The sequence below is a fragment of the Ochotona princeps genome, chromosome 17 (genome assembly GCF_030435755.1).
Source record: "Ochotona princeps isolate mOchPri1 chromosome 17, mOchPri1.hap1, whole genome shotgun sequence".
Lineage (NCBI taxonomy): Eukaryota > Metazoa > Chordata > Mammalia > Lagomorpha > Ochotonidae > Ochotona > Ochotona princeps.
This window is the reverse complement of record NC_080848.1, coordinates 51,388,130-51,413,340: the sequence shown is the minus strand read 5'-3', so window position 1 is coordinate 51,413,340 and position 25,211 is coordinate 51,388,130. Positions and strand designations below refer to the sequence as shown.

Genomic DNA, 25,211 nt, shown 5'->3' with positions numbered 1-25,211 from the left:
TATTGTGACTGAGCAGGTTAAACCAATACTTGGAACATACATGTCCCACAATGGAGTGCCAGTTAGGGCCAGGCTGTTCTGCTGCCCGTCCAGCTCTCTGCTCATGGACATACGAAGGCAGCAGAGATTGGTCCAAGTACTTGGACCCCTCCTAACTACGTGGGAAGCCAAGATGAAATTCTTGGCTCTGGCTGTAACCTGTGTTAGATCTGGATGTTATGGCCATTTACAGAGTGGATAAGAGATCTCCTCATTTTCTGACTTCCAACTCGGTCATTCTACCGTTAAGTCTAAAATGAGCACTAATCTCTATATATTTCCTTTTTACCACTTACTTGAACCAAGTAATGAGGACCCCACATGGAGGCATGGAGCCTTAGGCTCTTCTCATCTCGGCGCCTCTCTTCCATTGCTTTTGTTTTTTTCCTGATCCATACTTTGGGGAGGAAAATGAGACCATTTGTTGCGCTTCCCCTGTGTTTTTGAAGTGTGCATCTTGTGTCACTGTCCCCTGCCCCTCTCCAGGACAAAATGATTTGACGTCATAACAAGCCATGCCAGACCTCCGTAGCAGTCGCCTTTCTGTCACCGTGGCAACTCCCCCATCCCTGGAGCTCTTTTCCCTGGAGCCTAAATTCCCACGGGAGTCACACTGGGCCACCTCTTCTTGATGTTCTAGAGTCAGACAAAGAAGGGGTTTTGGGAGCTGTGTCGGATACGTTTCCTCATGACAATAAGCAAGGATTCTCAGGCACAAGTTGGCTTCCTGCCATCCTTTCCCTGTCCTGGTGAAGACACATGCACCTTGGTGGGGAGCCAGGTGTTTTTGGCAGTACGTTTTTAAGCAGTGCAGGCTAGGCCCGCACCAAGGGCTCAGCAGCACATTGCAACTGATCAGACATTCCTTCCTTCATTTGCACCCAGCATGTACTTGCCACATTCCAGATGTGTTTCCCCCGAGCGAACAGAGCAGAGGAACCTAGGCTCTTGCTCGCCTTGAAATAGAGATTCCTTGACCCTGACAATTGTGTTATCATAGCTGACAATGACTCTTTTGAAAAACCCTCCTTCCCATAACCCACTAAGGCAATAGTTAGCCTAGAAGGGTGTTTTTTTTTCTCTCTCCTTTTTGGAGATAATCTCAAGCTACAATCAAAAGCAAGCTCTCTCTCCTCCTCAGCATGTTGCATGTTGAATTTACCGAGCCACCTGCTTACTAAGATTTCAACACCAGGTATCACAATCAAGAAACAAGCAACCGCTGCTACTTGGGGAGGAGGACAACAAATCCAACGCAACAGCCGCAAGTTGAAAGCAAAGCAAAGTTTATTGCATGTGATAAGGAGTCACATGGCAATCAAACGTATCAGGCAGGACCCATGAAAACACACACTCTGCGTATCTTCTGTCCTGCTCCAGGAGGCTCTCGCTCACTCCTCGCTCTCATGGACAACCATCTGGGAAGACAGAAGGCTGCCAGTCAAATGCAAAGGTAAAGGCAGACAGGCTTGCCCCACCCTCTCGCTCAGCAAACACCAGGGAATTGCTTGTATGCTTCTGTGGACACAGAATATTTTTTGGACCTTGGGAGAACGCATACAAGAAGTCGCCCTGAGGTCACAGAATCTGGTTCCAGAGAGAGCAAGCGGGCTCCTTAGGCTGGGCAGTGTTGTTCCTGTGCCCACAGCTCACTTTACAGGGACTCCACTTTACAGGGACACCAGCAGGGGGTGCCTGGGGAGGCTAGGTGGAGCAGAGCACACTGTTAGCTCATTGTTTCATTGGGGTGTTTTATTTTAATGAGAGAGAGAGAGAGAGAGAGAGAGACATATTGTGTCTGCTGGTTCAATCCCCAAATGCCCACATTTCTCATGTGCATTAGCATGGCACTGGATCCAAGCAAAGCAGAACAGCCAGGACATGAACCAGTGCTCCAATATAGGGCACTTGTGTTGCAGGTAACAGTTCAACCGATTGCACCACAATCCCAGCTCCATGTGCTAGTTCAGCACCCCCCCCAATGCTCAGAATAGCTGGAACACAGATTGGAAGCTGGGAGCTGGCCGTCCACTCCAGGTCTTCCACGTGTGGGGGGCCCGATTCCCCAGCTCCCATGGAGAGGGTTGTATGAGGTCCACCCCAGCTCACTGCAGGAGCTTCCCAGGCTTCCGACTTACCCGGCTGGAGGTGAAGTCCCGGGTCTTAGCCCGGAGCTTGTTGACCTGCGACTCGGCAATGTCAGCCCTCTCCTCGGCCTCCTCCAGCTCGTGCTGGGCTTTCCGGAATTTGGAGAGGTGCACATTGGCCTGCTCATCCTGAAAGCCCAGAGCCCCGCCGGCAGGTAAAGTCACCACTGCAGTAGGAAGCCGCCCGGCCAGCACCCCGCAGCCGCAGCCTGTCCCCACTCACCGCCTCCTCCGCCTGCCTCTTGTAGGACTTGACCTTCACTTGAAGCTTGTCCACCAGGTCCTGCAGTCGGAGCACATTCTTCCGGTCCTCTTCACTCTGCGGGTGACAAACGCATGCGTCGCTGCACAGCAAGGGACAAGGCCCGCACACTGCCCTGCCCATTCTTGGCTCAGGTAGTTCCTCCCAGACGCCGTTCTGAGGAGAGAACATTACAAGGGAAACGCCTGCTGGGGTCTCTCGCCACCTGCCTGGTAGGTGAGCTCCTTGACCCGACGCTCATACTTCCTCAGGCCCTTGACCGACTCGGTGTTCTTCTTCTGTTCCCCCTCAAGCTCAAACTCCAGCTCTCGGATCTGCGGGGGAGAGGGGCCCGGAGGTTAGTCTAGGCTCGCAGCCTGCGGGGGAGGCTGAGCGGACACCGGCGTCCTTCCTCGGGCACCCACGCGCGTCTCCAGCTTCTGGATCTGCTTCTTGCCGCCCTTGAGCGCCAGCTGCTCGGCCTCGTCCAGGCGGTGCTGCAGGTCCTTCACCGTCTGCTCCAGGTTCTTCTTCATGCGCTCCAGGTGGGCGCTGGTGTCCTGCTCCTTCTTCAGCTCCTCCGCCATCATGGCCGCCTGGGGAAAAGCAACTCGTGTCTCAGAAAACACAGACAAGCACTGGGGGCCTCGGAGCAGCCAGAAACCTGCGTGTCCTAGGGGCTGGTGACCAGGAAAAAGACAAGGACAGCAGGCGGGACCATGATGAAGTGCACGCTCCCACCGCAAGAGAGGACAGGAGCTTCACGCGGGCATAACATCTCCGTGAACGAAACTTGTGAGGATTCCACGGCCGCCGTGGGACCTCCTTCTACTCCAGTGAAACGCTTTCATTGTCACTGCTTACTATCTTCCAAAGAGTTTGAGACGTAGGGAGAAGGCTGACTGGCCCCTCCACATCACTGCACTGGGGGCATTGTAAGATTCAGGGATGATCCCTTGTGCAAGGAGTCAGGCCTGCAGGAAGATGATTTCTATTCTCCCTTCTGGCAGCAGGTGGCGCCCTTGGAGCAGTGGAACCTGGATAAGGGTTAGGTGATTGTGTTGAAGGGAAAGATGATGTGGAAGTTATCCACATGGCAGGGTCTAGCGTTCACGGCTGAGTCTGTGAGGTGTTGCAGGAAGGAAGGGTACAGCTCTATGGGCAGAAGAAACAGAAAGTAACCTTTTCCTTCTTTCCCCGTTGTGCAGGTGGTTCTGCGGGGAGGAGGGGATGGGAGGAGAGCCATCTCTGGACTGGGGGACAGGGGGCTTTCACCCTGGATGGGAGGAAGAGCCTCGCTCACATCTGTGATGGCCTTCTTGGCTTTCTCCTCAGCGTTCCTGGCATCCCTGCTAGCGTCCTCCACCTCGCTCTGCAGCTGGGTGAGGTCGGTCTCCAGCTTCTTCTTGGAGTGGATGAGGCTGGTGTTCTGGGATCAGAGGGGTGCGGGCGGCGTGAGGGGAGTGTCCGCAGCCCAGTCCTCTCATCCCTGTGCGTTCCCGTCCTTCCCTCACCTGAGTGTGCAGCAGCTGCACCCTCTCGTTGGAATCCAGGAGCTCCTGCTCGGCCAGCTTCCGGGCTCTCTCTGTCTGCTCCAGCGTGGCCCGCAGCTCCTCCACCTCGGCCTGCAGCAGGTTGGCTCTGCGCTCCACCAGGGCCAGCTGCTCCTTTAGGTCTTCTTGACCGCGGAGAGCGTCATCCAGGTGCAGCTGGGTGTCCTAGCGAGAGGGAAAAGGAAAAATTGCTCCTTGAAGTGGGATGTGTGTGTGTGCGCATGAGAGGGCCACATGGGGGCAGGACGCCTCCATCACCCCCGCCGCAGGGAGCCCAGCGCACCTTCAGCTGTCCCTGGACACTGCGCAGGTGTTTGAGCGTCTCCGCGGCCTGGCGGTTGGCGTGGCTCAGCTGGATCTCGATCTCGTTGAGATCCCCCTCCATCTTCTTCTTGAGCCGGATGGCCTCGTTCCTGCTGCGCACCTCGGCGTCCAGGGCGCTCTGCATGGTCTCCGCCGTGCGCTGGTAGTTCCTCCTCAGCTGCTCCGTCTCCTCGTCCTTCTCTGCCAGCTTTCTGTCGATTTCGGATTTCACCTGCGTCAGTTCCAGCTGGATCCGGAGGATCTTGGCTTCCTCGTGCTCCAGAGCAGCCTTTAAAGTGCGCATGTGCACACACGCGGAAGAAAGAAAAGCAAAAACAGAGTATGACGGTGGTGACAGCAGTGACCATGGGTTTCACTAAGCTTCAGGTCCATTCGGGGCTCCCACATGGATGCAGGAGCCCAAGGACTTGGTCATCCTGGAAAGCAGAGCAGCTGGGACTTGAACCAACGTTCTGATCACTGCACCATAGGGCCCACCCCTAGATCTATCTTAATGTAACAATTTCATCCAATGAATAAAGATATTGCCCAGATATTAACTCGCTCACCCCTACAGAGATGTGCCTTCTGATGGAGGAGGAGCAGCACGGAGACTTTGCATTTTACAAAGGCAAAAAGCAAGATCCAGAGTCCCCCGGCTGCCCTGTCCCGCCCCCGGGCCTGAGCGCCACAGTTCCCACATCCACCCCTGCTGCTGCCTCACCTCTGCTTCCTCCAGAGCCAGCTGCACGTCAGCCTTCTCCAGCTCCATCTGCTTTCGGGATTTCTCCAGTTCGTGGATGGTTTTCCCATTCTCGGCGATTTGCTCCGTCAGATCCGCTATCTCTTCTGCAGAGAGAAAACAAGTCCCGGTTGCAACCAACCGCATGTGTCTGGCTGAGTTTGCAGGGGTGCCTTTTAACGAGCTCCTTGTAATTCTGAGGACTCCTGTTTCCTGAAGATAGGATATTGTCTAGAGAGAGACTCCCAAACTAGCAGTGGGCTGGAGAGCACCAGCTGGACATGCATACGTGGACACACACAACCACCTTGTGCCCGCTCCAGCTCTCCCTGGAGACCCAGCGTGCGCACAGAAAAGTCTCGGCACTCCAGACCGGAACCGCTTACGCTCCAAGTTCTTGTTCTCCCGTTTCACCGTCTCCAGTTGATCTAAGGCCTCCTCATAGGCATTTTTCAGCTTGAAAAGTTCCGTGCTCAAGCAGCGGGACTCTTTCAGCGCCGCCTCCAGCTCCGCCTGGCTCTCCTCGCACTTGGTCTTCCACTCAGCCAGCACCTGCAGCACCCGGGACAGAAGAAGGGGTCCCTGTTTCCGAGCTCGCCTCTTCGGCGGCTCCTCACGAAATGAAACCACGCGGGTGAATGCTCTCAGAGTTGTGGTCCTGTCTTTTGTCTTGGCTCCTTGTTATCAATGGTCAGACTAGCTCAGGATTATAAGTTTTAGCGAAGTAATCAATTCGTAGCAATTGCCCTCTCAAACTGATCCTTTGAGAAGGAGTACGCTGGGCATAATTGCCATTCCTGGTATATAAAGGGCTCTATGCTCCTAAGTATTTCATTAAAACTTCATTCAAGTCAACTTTGGGGACCATACTGAAAGAGGGACCCCCAGAATGCTTCCTGGTGAGACCTAGGTTGAACCCCGCTGTCAACCTCCACAGACCAGCCGTGCAGGTGCGATATTGGGACTGAACAATAGTGTGGAAATTCGTTTGCCTGCACTAACACTGTTTAACAATGCCTCCATCCAGTGCCCAATCCACCTGACAGATGAGGAAGCTACAGCCCATGGGGATGCTGGGACTTGCCCCCCAAGTCACCCTGCTTGTGGGGGCAGAGTTCACCTGTGACAGCAACCACTCCATTTCCGGTCACTTGGAACCCCCCATCTTCCTCCACTCCCAGCAGCATTCAGCCACAAACCTTGTCAAAGTTCCTCTGCTTCTTGTCCAGGGCAGCAGCCAGGGAGTTGGCTCTCTCGACGTCAACCATCAGATCCTCCACCTCTCCCTGCAGCCTCTGCTTGGTCTTCTCCAGGGATGCGCATTTAGCATTCACAGCCTCAACCTGCTCCTCGGAATCCTGCAGTCTCTGAGCAAGTTTTTTCCTTGAGGGATATAAAGGAAAAGCAGGTGTTCCTAAGCTTGAATCCCCCTCCAGTATCACTCTTCATCAAGATGACATTGCTAATCTGCATGATCCAAAGCCCTTGGGTTTTCATATGCAACAGGAAAATCCACAAGATCAAAGAAATGTGCCAACACCAGGTTACCCTACTGGCAAAGCACTGCGTTTAGACCCTCATCTCAGGATGAGGAGATGTCCACCCTATCCAAAAATAAATAAAAATAACATCCCGCCTTCTTCTGTGTGGTCCTTTAAGGGATCTTTTCTTGTAAAGGCAAATGGAGTTGCCTACTTGGCCTCCTCCAGCTCCTCCGTGCGCTGGATGGCGTCCGTCTCGTATTTGGTCCTCCACTGGGCAACCTCGCTGTTGGCCTTGGACAGCGCCCGCTGCAGCTCAGCCTTGGCTTCCTGCTCCTCCTCATACTGCTCCCGCAGCAGGTCACAGTCATGGCGGGAGGACTGCAGGGCGTGGGCCAGGGCGTTCTTGGCCTGCGAAAGCGCAAAGAGTAGAGCCCCTGGCGGACTTGGCGTCATCCGTGTGATACCATCTAAATATGCCCCGTTCTCACCCCCCGCTGAAAACACAGTGGACTCTCCCTGAAGATGGCGCGTTGAAAACGAGCTCCAGGAAGCTCCCAAAGATGACACACCTTACACTCCTCCTCCAGCTGTCTCTTCAGCTCTTCCACTTGCTGGGTGAACGCTTGCTTGCTCCTGGAAAGCTGGGAGACAATGCTTTCCTTCTCTTCCAGTTGGCGACTCAGCTCACCTGTGTCCAGAAGCAAAGATTTCCATTCATTTCCACCCCATCCATTCACTCACTCATCTACCGTGTGCAAGGCCCAGTGCTGGGATCTCGAGAAGGGGAAAATTGTAAGATGTGGCCCCTTCTTGAGGGAGTAGGATAGGTCCTTGGAAATAAAAACTGGAAGCATTGCCTGCTAAGATATCATTGTCACCTGCAGGAAGCTGGGAGTGACTTCTAGCTATGGAACCCAGCAAGAAACGAGCACCAGGCACGCCCACCAGTTCCCATGGGGCCTCCGCAGGGGCTGGTGTTTACTGCTCTTCGTTGATCTGTCACGAAGAGAAATCTCAGGGTTTTGTAGCTCTAGGAAGTTGAGGTTATTGAGCCTTCAAGTTCAAGTTTCTGTGTTCAGTAAGGGAAAAGGGTACAGGGTGGCTTCAGGGCTCTAGGGTTGAGTCACCTGCTTGGCCAACATGGCAATAGATGGCAGTAAAGAATGACTTCTGGCATGCTGAAGCAGTGCCGGCTGGGGTCACATCTTCTCTGCAAAAGCTCCAAGTAACATCCCCTTACATTTTTGTTTCTCACTCAGAGCAATAAAATGAACCGTGCTGAGCCAGTGCACTGACTCAACTGGCTAATCCTTCTCCTGCAAGCACCAGGATCCTATATGAGTGCCAGTTCAAGTTCTGGCTGCTCCGCCTCCCATTCAGCTACCTGCTAGTGGCCTGGGACAGCAGCAGAGGATGATCTAAGCCCTAGGGCCCCTGCACCCATGTGGGAGACCTGGAAGAGGCTCCTGGCTCTGAATTGGCTCAGCCCCAACCATTGTGGTCTTTCGGGAAGTGAAACAGAAGATGGAAGACCTTTCTCTCTGTTTCTCCTCTCTGTAAATCTGCCTTTCCAAAAATAATAAATAATCTTAAAAAATAGCCCATGCTTCTCTCTTTATTGTCTGACTCACTCTCTAGTGAGTCTGCTTTGAGGTGTATCAAGAAAGAGAAAGGCCTTGGTCATTTTTCTGTATATCGGACTCTGTTGCCCACATGGCCGTATTAACTGGCAAGGACTTGTGTTGAGACCGTTCTCATTGTGGTCCGCTTGTCTTGTGTTGTATGGACTTGGAGTGTCACCTTCTTTTGAGTGGCACCTTCTGTAGCTTAGCTGGTTTGCTTCTTTCCTACCCTTAGAGATTCTCACCCCGACACACCACCCCCCGGTTCTGACCCGCCGCCCCCTTTCTAGGCGCCCTCCCCAACGTGGCCAGGGCTCACCAGCTTCCGTCTGCAGGCGCGACTTGTGTGTGGTCAGCTCGCTCAGGTTCCTCTGGGTCTCTTCATTCTTGCCTCTGGCCTCACTTAACTGGTCCTCTAGGGTGCGGCATATTTTTTCCAGATTTGCCTAAAGGCGTGAGAGGTGAGGCGTGGATGTGAGTGGTCAGGTCTGAGCGACCACAGACGCTGGTCAGTCTCGTTTAGAGCCCCCTCGGCCACCCCCACACCCCTGCCTGAGCACCTTGGACTTGGAGGCGCTCTCCACACTGCTGGAGAGGTCGTCAATCTCCATCTTGAGCTCGCTCTTCTCCTTCTCCAGCTTCTGCTTGACCCGCTGCAGGTTGTCGATCTGCTCGCTGAGCTCGGACGCGCTGTCCGCGTGCTTCTTGCGCAGCGACGCCACCGTGGCTTCGTGTTGTAGCGTGGCCTCCTCCAGGTCCCTGCGCAGCTTCAAGAACTCGGCCTCCCGCTTCTTGTTGAGTTCAATCTGGGTGGAGGTGACGCCGCCCGCCTCCTCCAGCCTCTCGCTCAGCTCCTCCAGCTCCCGGGCAAAGTCGCTGCGTTGTTTCTCAGTCTTGGCTCGTGTGGCCCGCTCGGCCTCTATCTCTTCCTCCAGCTCCTCGGTCCGAGCCTGCGGAGGGCGCCCACGTGTGCCAAAGGGATTCAGTTCCCCAGGGCGACTCTGAGTGTCAAGGTTTCCATTCCCGGGAGGCAGACCATCTCTTGGGCTCGCAACCCAAGGCAGTCAGTGTGGGCTAATAACGGCCGCTCCTGTGAATTTTTTCCTCTCTACCATGGCCCTGATCCCAGCAAGGAAGGGAGCCCGCGAGGCAGGCAGTGCACATCCTGCCTGCTTGCTCTCAGTGGCTTACAGCAGACAGCACCCAACACAAGCACAACACAAGTTCCTCACACACCCAGGGAGAAAACCCAAAGACATCCCACCTGTAACTCCTTGATTTTCTTCTGAAACTGGAGCCCCAGACTCTGCTCATCTTCCACTTTGCTCTGTAGTTGACAGTATTCAAAATCCTTCCTGTGGGAGGAAAGGCAGGTGTGTGAAGTCAGCCGCGTGGATGCATGCGCTGGGCCGTGGCCTCGGGACATACTTTTTGAGCCTTTCATCCAGCTGCTGCTTGTCATTCTCCAGGTCCACTATGGACTCCTGGGCCAGCTTCAGGTCTCCTTCGAGCTTCCTCTTGTTCCTTTCCAGGTCAACCCGAAGTTTCTTTTCTTGTTCCAGGGAGCTTTCCAGCTGGGGATGGAGGGAGAGGGAGACAGCATTGTATTTTGGGGGGAAGCGCAGGTGCTGGCAGGGGACAAACACTTTGCAAGAAGACCCTTGGGGACCCTTCACGTTGTCAAGCTCCAGGACTGCTGATTAACATTATCGACTTACATCGTCCACCTGCTGCTCCAGTTTACTCTTGATCTTGCTCAAGGAATTGACTTTGTCCTCCTCTGCCTGCAGGTCATCCAGGGTCTGTTGGTGGGCCTCTTGGAGGGCCTTCTTCTCCCTGGTCAGCTTGGCGATGGTCTCATCCAACCCAGCCAGTTCCTCAGTAAGGTTTTTAACCTACAAAGAAATCCCCAAGCCGTTAAAAGAAGAAATAAAGTTCAGCTTGCAACAACTACATCCGGGTAGAAAGATCCAGCAGGCCTAGCACCTTGTTCTCTGTGGCATGCTTCTCCTTTTCAACCTTGGCCAGGGTCAGCTCAAGGTCATCGATGTCCTTCTTGAGCTCTGAGCACTCATCCTCCAGCTTCCTCTTCTTGGCCGTCAGCTCAGCATTGATCTCTTCCTCGTCCTCAGCTCTCTCAGTCACCTCCTTGATCTTGGCCTCCAGTTGGAACTTGGCTTTGATCAGCTGGTCACACCTTTCCTCTGCATCCAACAGGCTTTCACTTTCCTTTAAAAAAAAAAATCAAAGGTTTTATGCATTCGATTTGAGATATTCCATTGTTTGCTTACATGTGAAATTGTGTAGGCTGCGCCCCAACTAAAAAGTGAGTATCCCCACCAAGCTTTGGATAAACAAAGCTGTGGAGGGAGAGTAGGAAGAGGAAAAGAAGCATTTGCAAACACATACTGCTTGCACTTGGAGCTGCAGGTCATTCTTCTCTTGTACCAGAGTCACCAGTTTTTCCTCCAGTTCCTTCCTCTTTGCCTCTGACTTGGCGAGCTCGTCTTTGGTTTTCTGGAACTCCTCCTTCATGGTGGCCATCTCCTTCTCGGTCTCCGCGCTCTTGAGCAGGGGTTTGATCTTGAAGAACAATTTCATCCAGGGCCAGTGCTTGACGTTCATGAAGGCACGGATGTTGTACTGGATGCAGAAGATGGACTCCCTGGCAAGAAGACATCCCTTGGTCTCCAGGAGGGTCTCCCCATAATCCCACAGAGCTGAACTCTGAACAGGGACCCTCACAACCCCACCTTCGTTGCACCATCTTCTGGAACTCCACCCGCATGAGAAACCCCCTGCACACAGCTTGTGTCCGGGTGATCAGCTTGGCCAGCCGGTCATCCCGCATCTCCTCCAGAGTCCCCAGCAAGCCGGCCTTGAAGAACACCTGGAAATGAGAGAAAGGGTGATGCCAGTTGGTTTTCCAGAGAGGTCATGCCAAGAGGCTAGCGAGGCCAGCATCTATCCAGGATGGAAACATTCGTTACCTTGGTGTGTCCAAATTTGTACTGAGTGTGGTCAATGTCGATGGATGCCAGGAGCTTTTCACAGGCCTTCTTGCTGTCAATGAACTGTCCCTCTGGGATGGCACTGGCATTCAGCACTCGGTATCTGCCACACCAGACATGGGCATTGTCATAGATGGGTGGCAGAAGCATAAACCTTGGAGCCGATCATATTCTTCCCATGAGCATGAAGATCCCAAGAGATGAAGAAGCATGCCCCTGGTCACACAGCAAGGCTTTGAGCCAGGGCTTTCCCTGCCACTCTGTGTATCAAATAAGTTCCAAAGAAGATCATGGAAGAAGCAAGGGCCTGTGTCTTTGTGTAGTGGAAACTCAGAACTGTGCTTTTGAGTGAAAAGGGTCTTTTAACCCCAGGATGTCCCTCCCTCCAACCGCAGCAACCACACACCTCACCAGGAAGTCAGAAGACAAGTCTGTTATGTACCTCTGTTTGAAATCCCCGTAGAGAATCCGATTTGGGAATCCTTTCCTGCAGATCCGGATACCCTCCAGCACACCGTTGCACCTCAGCTGGTGCAGGACCAGGCTGTGCTCCATGGCCCCTGACAACGGAAGCAAGAGATGGAGGCTTGACATGCCACCTTTTACAACCAGAGCATCTCCTGGACAACCAGCAGGTGTCTCACCTGGGGTTTTGGTTTCATTAGGGATGATACAGCGCACGAAATGAGGGTGAGTTGTTCTTAAATTTGACATCAACTTATTCAGATTTTCCTGAAAGAAAAGAATTTGACTGCCTATTATGGACTTTTACAGGGTGATGAGAGTTGGCTTCAAAGAGTTCATGGAAAATGGAATTGAAAGATAGGCTTGTTTTGGTACAAGGCATTTTGAAATCTGCAGAGTTTTCATGATAGTTTCTGAATTCTTGGAAAGCTTTGTGTATCTTAGCTTGTCAGATTTCAAAAAATTTTTTTCACCAAAGCAAATGTACCTTCTAATTTCATTTTCCACAAACCTTCATTTTCCAAAATTATCAAGAATTCTGAAATCCCTCTTGGTTGTTCTCTGGCTAGAAGTTTAGACAAACAACTGCTGTACAGATTAGAGCATCCTTGTTGTGAAAATCTGAGAACATTCCAGAATCAGAGACTTCATAAGAGCTGACATGATGCTACAGAAAGAAAAGTCCACTTGTAACTTTTTATGACTGGTCATGGTCAAATTAAGCGACCTTCAGCCTATGTGTATAAGGTGTATACAAGCAGCATAACTAAATTTCATGTGTACATTTTGGTCCCCTCGCCAAGGTGTCTCACTCCACAGAGGCAAATGTCTTTTAAAAATCCAGAACACTTCTGGTTCCAACCATGTTGGATAAAGGGGTGTTCAACCTGTGCTTGTCTTTGACCTCTAGGTGAACCAGAGGCCACTGTGCACAAAAGCTTTCTAAATCAATTCGGGAGTTGCATCCACTACATTGGGAGCCTAAGCTGTTATTTCTGGTGTCTGAAGGCAAAGCCCAAGAGTCTGTATTGGAAACTGAACCTCCCAGGCCAGCTGCCCCAGCCTGCTGCAATACAAAACAATAATGAAATTCTCGCCTCACATTTGCTAGATCTCATTTATCAATGATCAGACTGGTGCTTGGCTTCACTAAGTGACAGTAATCAGATTTGGACAACATGACTATTCCTGGAAAAATCAAGTTTAGCATCTCTCCACGCTGCTCGTTTCGCTGTGACTCAAACCAATTACAAGCCAGGAGACTGGTTGTTCTTACCCTGAAGAGGGCAGAGACGGTTTGGAAGGAAGAACCCTTCTTCTTGGCCACTTTCTTCTTCCCACTGTCAGCTGGAAGGAGTGAGAGAAGGCAGGGGCTATTAGCAGGTGTGTGAAGCATTTCTCAGTCCTGTGGAATGGTGGGAGGGAGCTCATGGGAACACAAAGGCATTCATTCGGTCTCTTACCATCTGCCGTGGCAAAGGTGGCATAGAGATGCGCCAGGAGTCTGTTGGAGGACTTCTGGTAGAGCCCGACCACGGTCTCGTTCAGGGGGTCCTTGTTCTTCTCCAACCAGCCCGAGACACTGTAGTCCACAGTGCCCGCGTAGTGGATCAGGGAGAAGTGGGCCTCAGCCTTGCCTTTGACCACCTTGGGCTTCTGGAAGTTGGCAGACTTGCCCAGGTGTTGGTCGTACAGCTTGTTCTTGAAGGAGGTGTCTGTGGCCTTGGGGAACATGCACTCCTCTTCCAGGATGGAGAAGATGCCCATGGGCTTGGAGGGAGGCAATGCAGAACGCATGTGGGTAAATCTAAATAGTACTAATGAACATCAGAGTGTAAGAGTGGGTGGAATAGAATACCTTCTCAATGAGCTCAATGCAGGCAGCCAGGTCCATGCCAAAGTCAATGAACTCCCACTCGATGCCTTCCTTCTTGTACTCCTCCTGCTCCAGCACGAACATGTGGTGGTTGAAAAACTGTTGCAGTTTCTCGTTGGTGAAGTTGATGCACAGCTGTTCCAGGCTGTTATACTGAAACCAAAACACAGGGCATAGGTGAAAAACTGGGCTTCTTTCAACAACCAAAGATCCACCAATAGCCCTCCAGGTTGCCCGAGACTGCCGCCCGCCCAGTCTTGCATTCAGACGTGGTGGTTCCCTTCAGGGCCTGGCTCCGACTGGATCCTCTCTTTGGAGCCTTCTCTTGACTTCCAGTTCCAAGGTGCATTTCCCTCTTCTGAGTGTCTCTGGCCTGGGAATCTCTCGTGTATTTTATTTATTGTGTAGTTACTCTTCTATGCACCTTGTAGACAAGTAGATTTATTCATGTAACCTGTCTATGAATGACTTACTCTGATTTCCTTTTCTGGCTTTTTATTTTCTCATCCACGGGATGCTGTCTTTTAAAATTCTACTTAACAGGAGTATTGCTACTTGCTACACAAACCCTCCAGCCATGTTAATTCTCCTCTACCCAGTCCATTCTCCCTAGCTTTCCCACCAGGATCACACCCCGCCCCCCGATCAAAGCCCTCTCAAGCCCCAGTTGACCCCAAACCTCAAAGATCTCGAAGCCTGCAATGTCCAGGACCCCAATGAAGTGCTGCCTGGGCAGCTTGGTGTCCAGCTGCTGATTGATGCGGGTCACCATCCACAGGAACAGCTTTTCATAAACTGACTTGGAGAGGGCGTTCACAGCGTGGTGAACCTAGTGGGCGCAGGATCAGCTAGTGAGAACGAAGGCAGGTGGCTGCCCGCGGGCTCCACGGGCGGCTGCTTCGCGACCTCGGAGCCACCCCTTACCTGATCCACCGTTTGTCCCTTGGTGACATACTCATTCCCAACCTTGACCCTGGGGAAGCATAGGGCTTTCAGGAGGTCTGATGAGTTCAGGCCCATCAGGTAGGCTGTCTTGTCGGCCACTGACGAGGAAAGAAATGAGACATTCAGCAAAGCTGGAGAGGCCTTGTTTGAAATCAAGTAGGCGGCCAAGTTCATCTCGGTATGTCCTATACTCTCTGTGACTAAACAGCCTGCATGTGTCACTCAGGGACTATGGCGCATTTTACGAAAAGGCAGGTTCAGATTCCAGAAATCCCTGATCACTTTGTCTTGCATTTAAAACAATAATAATAATTTTAAAAATTGGAAGGGCTCAGTGAACATGGGCATACCAGTGCCAACAGAAAGCTGAGGCCCAAGAGGGATCATTTGCCTCTCTGGGAGGAAGAAGAATTAACCGCTTCTGCGAGAGGCTCCAAACGAGCTCAGGGGACCCACCACCCAGCTCTGGCTCCTGCCCGCCCCCCTGACGTGGTGACCTTGTACCTTCTGTGCCGTCAGGCTCCGCCTGCTCCTCTCGCTGCTTCTGCTTGAATTTCATGTTCCCGTAATGCATCACCGCTCCTGTCAGCTTGTAGAGTCCAGATTTTTCCTCCAGGGTGAAGCCCAGGATGTCAATGGCGCTCTGGTGAGGGAAGAGGAGGTCAGTTGGTGCCCCCATCCCGCTAAAGGATGGGGCAACACAGCCAGCACTTGCCTCCCGGACCCCCACCCCGGCCCGCGTACATCAGTGGCCAGCAGCTCCTCTGCGTCGTCTATGCTGGCCACCAGGATCTCGCCCTGGCTGATGAACGGGTAGTCATAAGGGTTGGTGGTGATGAGCAGAAGCTCTGAAAGGAAGAACGTTTGACATCTCAGCCCTTCACGCTCCGGGCTGCCTGGGAGCCCAGCTTGTGGTACTGAAGTCTGGGACTGAAAATATAACCCAGGGAAGACTTCGCTCTCTCCCATTAAACGTGCTGTTTGCAATGTGGGTTAGGAAAAGGCAATAGGAAGAACCAGCCAGGTGTGGTCCGGGACTGGAGCCACAGTAAGGAGAAGCACCAGTTGTTTGGGTTCAACTACAGTGTCTTGTAAGATCTGTCCGAAAAAAATGCAAGTTGGAAAGCTGCAGACCAGAAGGCTGGGTAAACCTATGCAAAGAGCTGGGGAGACAAGACGCATGCGGGACTCTGGTGGTTGGACAACAATGGCCACGGACAGAATGGCCTCCCATTAGTGACAGGCTGTTTCGGTGCCAGAACACAAGAGGGCGCGAGAGGACCGCTGGCTGCATCCTGCCAAAGCCATTTCTAAATCCGTGCTGACTTCTCCGCGGATGTAATCATGCTAAGGTCTCCCTGTCTCCATAATCAGGTTCACAGAGCGCAGCCCACACAGCAGCGTAGGTCTACAAGGACCGGCAGAGTAACCTGCGTGTACACAAGGCCGTTCTTGACCCAAGAGCCCTGCTGCCCCTGGCGACCCACTCACCTATGAGCTCAGGCTTCTTGTTGGACAGAATCTGGTAGAAGATGTGGTAGCTCCTCTCAGCCTTCAGCTGGAAGGTAACTCTTGATTTCTCCAGCAGATCTGGAACACACGCCCAGAACTAAGCCTCTTCCCCGGCCGCACCCCGCCCCAGGGTGGCCATGATCCCAGGAGACCTACTTACACGTTTCGATATCTGCGGAGGCCAGCTTCCCAGTGGTCCCGAAATGGATGCGGATGAACTTGCCCTGTGCGAGGTAGGGGGAGCCCAGATGCTACCGCGGCCCCACGGTCCCCTCCGAGTCTGCCAGGTGATGTGACCAGGGGCCGGGTGCCCTCAGGCTTTGCCACGCGCGGTGGTGTCCTCTCTCCCCATTTTCTTCCCCTCTCGGTTGGTTCGCCTCCAATTCACCTCTCTCTCCCTGCTAAGCTGTGCTTCCCTCCACCTCCCACATGTCCTAGTCATCCAAGAACTAGAGAGATCTTCTGGGATACAGCTCAAACCCTATCACTTCCCTGCTTACAGGAACTCCAGCAGCAACCTCTTAATGCTCAGAATAAGACCCGGACGCCGTCTTGTGGCCTGGGAGATCCTCCCATGGGACCACATCTCTTCTTCTGCCTTCTCCGCCTCCTCACCTTCCTCCCTGTCTCCTGGGGCTTGTACACCTGCTGTCCCCTTGATCCCCTCTCCTGCCTGTTGTTTTCAAGTCTGCTTCTTTTGCTGCACATCTCCAGCCCCCAAGAAAGGCCTTCCCTGGCCACCCTGTGGGAAGGACCCCTGCTTCCCTGCTTCTCCCTGTCCCTCTCCCCACTCCCCGTCATTACTCCATCACACACTCTGCTGACTGCACTGTGGGTGAGCATACTATTACAGGAATCAGCTTGGGTCATCCCAGGCCCTCCCTGCAGATCCCTGAGTTCTCCAGACCAGGCGTGGTGCCCATGTGGGGGACTCAGCACGGAGACTCACGAAGCGGGACGAGTTGTCATTCCGCACAGTCTTGGCGTTGCCGAAGGCCTCCAGCAAGGGGTTGGCACTGATGATTTGGTCCTCCAGAGTCCCCTGATGAGAGAAATCGAGGGAGGAAAAAGCAGATTAAAAAAAAAAAAAGCCATAATCATTATTTAACTTTCATTACAGCATGTGGGGGTGCCTGGCTGCCTCTTCATCATTCTGCATGTCTTCCTGTGCCTAACTTACAAATTCATCACAGGCAAGGCTCAGGCATCCGCTGGTGGCAGCAGGGGGTCTTAGCATGTAACCCCCTGCAGATGGAGGGAGACCACTGTGTAGCTAGCACTGCCAGGATATCCAAGTGACAGGATTTCAGAACATTTCCAGGGGGGAAATGTATTTATTTTTATTTTTATCATTAATTGATTGGAGACCCAGAGAAATTGCCAGAAACAAGTCAACCTGCTCTGTGAGCCTGAGTATGGCCCACAGGGCATCCTCGGTTTACATCTACAATGGCAAGTACTGAGCTAGCCGAAGCAGGAGCCAGGGACTGAGTCCTCCCACGGGAGTGGCCGAAGCCCAGTGACTTGAACCAGGACCGCTACCTCGTAGGGGTCTGCATTAGCAAGAAGGTGGAGTCAGAAGCCCGAGGCGGGGATGGAACCAGAACACTGGCAGGCCTCCTATCCTGTGTTTCAACCATTAGCATCACGCGCCCACGGTTCAAGACGCTGTAATAATTGCTCACCAGGTCCCACCTGCCCTGGCTGCCCGGCACCTCTGGGGAGCCCCAGTCCTTCCTCCCCTGACTTTTCCAGTTTGGGGGAATCAACCAGGTCAGCCACTTGTCTTTCTCAGGACACGTTTGCCCTTCGGTCTGTACTTGGCAATGGCCGATCTACACTGCCCTGAGTTTGCCATGCACGGAATGCCTGGATTCTCAGGTCTCCAGTGAGCGAGGCTGCCTCCCTTCACCGCACGCCGCCATACATGCTTGTTCCAAAGGTCAAGGTGATGCTATGGCCCTGTTCAGTTGGTGTTTGGGAATCCTACCGCAGCAGTACAGCTCCTCCTCCCGTAGTCTGAGACTTTCTAGGCTAAACCTGAGAACCTCACCTGAGAAACTGTAGGACCAGGCCTTGTAGGTGCCACCACAGGGCATGTCATTTAAGATGACAATCCTAGTCCCCTCGCCTTCCTGGGAGAGGGGGCAACGGGACACAGCCTCTGGCTTCTCCACTCTGAGGTTAAGGCAAGTGTTAGAGGAGCAGTTGGAGCCAGGCTTCCTTCCTCCCATACCTTCATCTTCGAGTCCTTCTTCTTGGCGAGGTCTCCAGTAGCTGCAATTGTTGCAAAGTACTGGATGACCCGTTTGGTGTTAACAGTCTTGCCTGCTCCAGATTCTCCACTAATCCAAAAGGGAGACAGAGGAAAAGAAATGAGTCCTCTTGGAACAAACAGGCTGTCCCTTGCCCCCGGCGTGTTACAGAGAGCCCTGGACAGAATCTGCCCACTTCCGGTCCATTTCCCCCATACAGATGTGAAAAGCCACCTTGAGACACACGGCATCCCAGCCACAGCCTTGCTAGCCTCCAAGGCTTTCTTGTCTACTGCCCCACCCCACCCCTACCCAAATCCATCCTTTCATCACCGACCCTGCTCCAAAGACTTTCCAGTGAGCAGAGTCTGGCACGTGGCCCCTTTGGGTTATAGCTACGCCCCGGACACTTACGTGATCAGAATGGACTGGTTTTCGCGATCTGCAGAGGGAAAACAATGAGAGTTGAGGGCGATGGAAAGCAAACTCCCCATGCAATCATGCTGCTCAAGTGCAGTCAGTGTGTCACGCCCCTCCCTCTGTTTCCAGAGCCTCATCATTGAGGAGACCCTAGAGGGCAAGTCTTGCTTAATAGCAGAGACCGAACCACACGAGACCATCTGTCTTTGATTGTGACCCACATAAATGTCCCTTCCATGTGGGGTCACCATCCAATGCCACTTCCACCTGCGAGGCCCTATGGGAGGGTAGACTGCTGCACACCAGTTAGGGACAGGCTGGGGACCACTGGGCTGGGGCAGCCGCCCTGAAGCCCATGCGGTCCCCGGCCCACCACTCCCTGATGGCTCCTGTGTGACTCACCAGTCAGCATGAACTGATAGGCGTTGTCAGAGATGGAGAAGATGTGGGGCGGGGCCTCCTGGCGCTTCTTGCCTCGGTAGCCATCCACCACCTCGGGGTTGTACACGGGCAGCCACTTGTAGGGGTTGACGGTGACACAGAAGAGCCCTGAGTAGGTCTGGGGGAGGAAATGCATAGACATTCGGTCATGGACTTGCCCTTAATCAAGGGCTGCCTGGACAGGACGGTGGTCCCATACGAGCATCACAAAGCTGGAGAATCTCTCACATTCCCAACATGACCCAAACACTATCCCATAGGGTCACGGGCAGGGAGCTGCTGCATGGGTTCTCACGAGCTATCCCGTGGTTAAGCCTCATGTGACTGGGGGTGTGGTTATAGAAAAACCTCCTGTCATGAGCGCATGTCCACCTTTATGAGAAACTAGTAGATGTGGCTTCTGTTAACAGGTGCAGCAGCAACCGGGGCTCCAAGAAGGGCGCGGTGGCGCCCCCAACAGCCAGAGAGTGGTAAAAGCGCAGACCCTCCATCAGCCTCCTCTCCCACTCCTCCCGCCCCATGCTCCACTCATCTCCTCTCTTTATCTATCCCTCTCCCCACTTTCCTCTCTGCGCCTCGTCATCCCACACAGACCCCTGTGCCTCCCCGCCCTGCCCCCACATCCAGCATGTCCCGGGCCCCCTCGAGGTGCCGCGTGGGCACTCACGTAGATCATCCAGGCCGTGTAGCGCTCTTTGAGGTTGTACAGCACGGCCGGCTCGTTCAAGTGAGTCAGCATGGCCATGTCCTCGATCTTGTCGAACTTGGGGGGGTTCATGGCATACACATCTTCCGGTTTGACCACCAGGGTCTGAAAAACAGGGCAAAGCACCCCAACGCTAGACAAACATTTGCAGTGCCTTTTGCCCTGAGTCCCAAGAGGAGGAGGCCGAGGTGGAAGGGGCAGACGCTGGGCCAAGGCTGGGGTTGGGGAGCAGATGTGGCCACCCTGGCTGGGGCAGCCTGTGCTGACCGCGATGCATGACCCTTGCTCCTGCCACTCTGGGAGTCTGCTTTTTGCCAGTGACCCTGAGGTGTGAGTGAAGGGGAATCTCTGCGGGGGCATAGGGCGGTGGGTGAAAGCTGATAGCAGGGAGGGACCTGCCAGGGCAGTATGCTCATCCCTAAACAACACGAGCACGGACTGTCCTGAGGCAGGTGCAGGAGAGAAGAGGGCATCAGATGGGCAGGCCAGGCTGCAGCTGGTCCACACTCGGAGCTGTGTGACAGCAGCTGGCCAGACCTCCCGGTCCTGCATCCTGTCCTTGCCTGGTGGACAAAACTCCACCCCATCCCCTGGTCACCCTTCTCGGGGGGACAGAGTGCCCCTCCAAGGTACCTGGTGTGTGGGCTGTACCAGGAGCTCCAGCATGGGCAGGGGACAGGGGTTTCTGTTCTTTCTCTCTCTTGAGTGTGTGGGAAATCTGCCTTTCCCTGCCTCTAAGCAGGACCCCGTTCAGTGACACCAGCCTGGACACCCCTCGCTGCTGAGCACCGTCTTCTGGGTGGAGGGTGTCACTCATTCTGTCCAGCTCCCGCCTGCACTGTGGCTTCATCAGCCTCCTAGCATCTTTCGCTGAAGTGCGTAGAGCGCCACCTTCTGGAAGCTTCAACACGCCGCCGTTTTAAGACCTTTTTCCTTCATGTTCAACCCAATACCATTGTTGCCCCTCTAGGTCTCTTATTATTTTTCCCTCTCCTTCTCTTTATTTCTGCTACTTCTATATGGAGTGTAGGGTGGGGGGCGGGGAGCATAAGGGGCTTTTCTTGGAATGTTCCCAGATGCTTCTAATCTCGATTCCAGGAGGTAGTAAAGTTTCAAGTTGAGAATTCCAGCCCGGGTCCCTATGATGGGCCGAGTGCACTGGGCTCCAATGCCTATAACCTTTGCGACATGGGGAGCCACTCTTTCATGCTGAGCTGGTGGCCCACTAGGGACCACCAGCTGGGTGACATGACCACTGCTAGAAGGACTAGGGAAAATCCAGGTTCCCAGATGGGCAGGGCAGGGATACAGCCTTGGGGACGCCCGGCAGAGGCGGGGAGGGAGCCAGGAGCCCAGCCGAGGCAGGATGGACAGGAACATTGACCAAAGCACCTGCAGGTGAGACCACTCTGGGCCACAGGGCTGCAGCTTCTCCCACCTGTGTGCCAGCTGAGGTCAGCTGTTCACTTTGCTTTCTCCAAGGTCATGGCGCTGTTGGCACCAACCATGCCTGCAAGTGGCTGGGGGAGGGGCAGAGGGCTGGCGAGATATGGGGTGTGGGAGGCGCACGGCTCTTACCCTGTTGTCCTCAGTTTCCACCGTGACCTTCCCATCTTGGGTACTCTTAATTTTCCCCTTGGCATACTCCTCCTTCGCGTCGACCACGAAGCAGTGGGTCTTGGCATCGAAGGGCTGGTTCTGGGCCTCGATCCTTTCCTTCTCCGACTTGCGTAGGAAAGGAGCGGCCACGCCAAATACTTCCATCTCAGTGTCGCTACTCATGGTGGCAGCTGAGGGGTCAAGGCCACCGGGTGAGCTCAGCGGTCACCCCCAGGGGAAAGGGGGGTCCTCAGTGGAGGGCACAGGAACAAAGCTGACCTTGACCCTGGTCCCTGCAGGCACCTCCCTCTGCCCCCGCAGGACCCAAGTGCTGGAAGCAGCAAACTGGCTCGGCTTTATTGAACAAAGTGCAAAGAGCCCGAGCAATTCAAGCCTCGCAATATCCGCACCCAGGCCTGGGAAAGGAAGGCAAGCGCCTCTGTTGGGGACCTCAGTGTCCTCTTCTGCGAACCTCAGATGTCACCGAGGAGACATTTAAGTTATGCCCCAAAGCGAAAACAACAGCAGCGGGGACATTTTCTGGCCATTGTGAACCCAGGTGGCGAGACCCTCAAGCAAGGTGCTACCCTGGGCTGCCGAGAGCAGAGGCCAGCCTCTGACGTCAGCTCCCATTTGGCCACCTCCTCTCCATGCGCCTCAGCCTGGCCTGCCTGCTCCCGCGCTCCCCGGTTGCTGGTTGCAGGGGCCTGCGAGATCTTTGGGGAAGAAGGAGGGACTTGCGGTCCCAGTTCTCACCTGAGAGTCACACCTGTGGGACAGCGGAAGACAACAGCAGCCGGCCAACTCCCGGACCTGTGAAATGGCGCACAGAGGTGGTGGGGTGGTGGGAAGGGAGTGCTGGCTGGGAGCTCCTGCGCTCTTGAGAACACAGAAGGATGGCAGTTGAAACAGCCTGGGTCTGGGGGAGTGGATGGGACATGTCCCACGAGCAGACCATTAAGCAGGAAAAACCCCTCAACCATCCAGACAGCTGGTTCCTCCCAGTCCACGGTGAACCTGTGTCACTGTAAATGCCTTCTGCGTGGGACTGAGGCCCAGGACAGACTCCCCTGTTTAAGGAGCTTGTGGTGGGCCAGGCATACAGCCTACCTGGTGCTCAGCCTGCCTGGATCACACATTAGAGCACTTGCCTCAACCCCCAGCTTTGATTTCCTGCTAACGCAGACCCTGGCAGGGAATGGTAATAACTCCAGTCCTTGCATCCCTGCCACCCATGTAGGGGACCTGGATTGAATCCCCCTGCTCTCAGCTTTGGCCCACTCCTGTCTTGGCCATTGTGGCCACTTGCAGAGTGAACCAGCAGGTGGAAGTGCGGTCTTTGTCTCACAAAAACAAACAAACAAACAACAACAACAACAACAAAATAGAACCAGGCTAGGGTCAGGCTCAGGTCTTCTTGTCCTCCATGAAGTCTCTGAGACTAATTTGTACCTCGTGGCCAGGTGGATAGCCCAGGTGGTGAAGGGACCAAATTCCACCGGCCAATTTCAGGCAGAGTGGCCTATGGGTGTCTCAGCAGGACTCTGGTAGGCAGAGGCAGACCCAGGGCAGCCAGCTTGCAGGGCTGTGTAGGAGCGAGCAGAGGCAGACCCAGGGCCGCCAGCTTGCAGGGCTGTGTAGGAGTGAGCAGAGGGAGACCCAGGGCCGCCAGCTTGCAGGGCTGTGTAGGCAGAGGACAACGGGTATCCTTGCTCCACGTCTAGATAACTCTATGAGAACACCTCTGAGAGAGAGCCATGATCGTATCGCTGCCTTGCCGAAGCCCAGGTGCAGCCACGGTGTGCGGCCGTGGGCCACGCAAGTGAGCCTGTCCCCAGCCGCAGAGTGAAAAGGGAGCTTTGTTTCAGGGGTCTGAGACTTACCTCCACCCAGCAGAGAGAGCTGAGAGGGGCAGCTGCAGCCCCGGGCTTTTATAGGGCCACCACTAACCCCTGTGGATCATTCCTTCTCTATATTTGGAAAGAGAATGACGGACACCCCGAGCCGGGATCCAGCTCCTTCCATGCGTATTTTTGGTGGTTGCCAAGGGGGAGGTATATATAGAAATGAGCGGGGTCTGTAAGTATCTCTCCCCCTGCAGAAAACTGGGAGTTTGGGATGCCTTTCTCTGCGCCTGGGGCTGCTGCGTCCCCACCCGACGTGACCATGGTGTGATGCTCCATGGTGTGTGCCACCTCCCCTCCCTTCCTGCAGGCAGCCACGGAGCTGGGCTGTCTGTTTGGAAAAATGACTGGAATAGGGAATGTGAAAGTTGAAATCCTCCTGGAATTTTGAGTAAGGCTGTGACCACAGTGGTGGTAACTTTGTGTCATCGATGATAATGGTGGTGATGCTATGATGATGATGGATGGCTCCCTTTCCTCTCCCCCGACCCCTTCCTCCTTTTTCTTTGCCACTGCGTGACTTTCTGTCTCATTAGTCTCCTGATTAACTTAATCCTTTCTTAAGCACCGGTAGGACCAACAAGGAAATTAATGAGGGGAGCTGTACCACCAGCCAGGACTCGCAGCGACAGCTGCTCAGGGGCCCGTTGTTATTGAGATGGATCACCAATTAGGAAAGACCAGCTGCTGGCCTTGCTGGGGGCAGGCGAAGCGGGCTGGTGGCCTGCAGAGAGCTCAGGGAGGACTCGGGTGGGGTGGGATGGGGGGTGGACTAACAGGTGTGGTCATTTCTAAATCAAGATTGGAAAAATTAAGCTTGGAGACAAGAATCCGGGTGCAGTTGAAGCTTTTGTTCATTCTCATTCTACTTGTTTATTCCTTTCCCCCGCACCCCCCACTCCTCTGAGCAGACCTTCCAGAGGGTGGCTGGGTGGGCAGCCTGCAGGGGTTCATCCCAAATGACCCGGCTGGCAACACTTCCTTTCACTGCCCCTGCCAATGCCCCCCTCCCCTAGCTCAGGTGTGGCAGGCTGCCCCTGAGAGCCGTTGGGGGGGAAAGCTGGGCTGAAGGTCCCATGATGAAGAAACATTTATTAGACACCTTCTGCATGCATTCTAGCTTCTACCCGTTGATATTGTAAGTCCCGAGTCACTTCAGATATACAGACTTGCTTTCGGGATCTGAGTGACTGCCAATCAAGGCACAGCATGCGTACTAAGTGTCTGTCCTGGGACGGCCAGGCCAGGTGAGTGGCCGCTGAAGGAGGAAGCTGGTGTACCTACTACGGGCCGCTCCGTCTCACCATCCCTCTGCCTCTGATGTGGATGAAAACGCCCCTCCTCATCCAAGGTAGAGCCCCGGGACCCCTAAAGGGTCCATTCCCGTCCCTCAGCAAAGTGCTCACCTGCATCTCTGGACTTCTGTCCAGGGACACGTCAGCCCAAGCTGCTGTGTGATTGGCTGGCTGGCAGGAGAGTCAAGGGACAGGTAATGGTCCCCTAGGGCAGGAAAGGTGTAGGTTTTGTGGATCCACAGGAGAAACAAGAAGGGCTCTTGCTGCACCCAGAGATAGGTAGGGTGCTTTGCATTTCCTTCCCAAAACCCCAGACTCGGGCTAGCCCACATCCTTGGCTGCTGTGGCCATTTGAGGAGTCAAGATTCCTTCATTTTCTTTCTCTTTCTCCCTTCCTCTCTCTATTTGTCTCTCCATCACCTTCCCTCACTGTAGCCCTGCCTTTCAAATAGTAAGTAAAATAAACCTTAAAAAAAAATCAACGCCTGGCACTTACAGTTGGGAGGATTTTGTAGAAATAAAATGGGAAATTTTACTTCGTGTCTTTTGTAGTCGCTGGTCTACCCACCTACTTGTGTCACCAAATCCACACCACTTCCAGAATTTCTTCAACTTCCTTAAAAGAGAGCATCGGAGCCACGTCGCCAGCTA

The 25,211-nt window shown here is 53.8% G+C and overlaps 1 protein-coding gene across 1 annotated transcript; it reads right to left on the bottom strand.

Moving 5' to 3' along the window:
- Window positions 1–1,304: 1,304 nt before the first annotated feature.
- LOC101531836 (myosin-3) lies at window positions 1,305–21,544 on the bottom strand. Its single transcript, XM_058676274.1, has 39 exons — window positions 21,341–21,544; window positions 19,724–19,867; window positions 19,018–19,174; window positions 18,610–18,637; window positions 18,177–18,285; window positions 16,890–16,982; window positions 16,101–16,164; window positions 15,920–16,018; window positions 15,173–15,276; window positions 14,933–15,071; window positions 14,408–14,526; window positions 14,163–14,312; window positions 13,466–13,636; window positions 13,071–13,377; window positions 12,884–12,954; window positions 11,787–11,874; window positions 11,585–11,702; window positions 11,122–11,245; window positions 10,885–11,021; window positions 10,541–10,796; window positions 10,118–10,360; window positions 9,850–10,026; window positions 9,560–9,705; window positions 9,396–9,486; window positions 8,692–9,081; window positions 8,451–8,577; window positions 7,079–7,197; window positions 6,721–6,917; window positions 6,225–6,408; window positions 5,412–5,577; window positions 5,008–5,132; window positions 4,264–4,572; window positions 3,942–4,145; window positions 3,731–3,856; window positions 2,853–3,023; window positions 2,658–2,762; window positions 2,410–2,505; window positions 2,178–2,315; window positions 1,305–1,457 (listed from the first exon to the last, which is right to left on the bottom strand). The coding sequence occupies exons 1-39, from the start codon at window positions 21,542–21,544 to the stop codon at window positions 1,431–1,433; spliced, it is 5,823 nt and encodes a 1,940-aa protein (XP_058532257.1). The 3' UTR covers window positions 1,305–1,430.
- Window positions 21,545–25,211: the final 3,667 nt, after the last annotated feature.

Excerpts from the sequence above, each read along its gene's own strand:
- LOC101531836 (XM_058676274.1), bottom strand. The coding sequence starts at position 21,544 with ATGAGTAGCGACACTGAGATGGAAGTATTTGGCGTGGCCGCTCCTTTC. Across the intron at positions 10,027-10,117 it reads AGCATGCCACAGAGAACAAG|GTTAAAAACCTTACTGAGGA; the intron begins GTGCTAGGCCTG and ends ATTTCTTTGTAG. Across the intron at positions 4,146-4,263 it reads GTGTCCAGGGACAGCTGAAG|GACACCCAGCTGCACCTGGA; the intron begins GTGCGCTGGGCT and ends CCCTCTCGCTAG.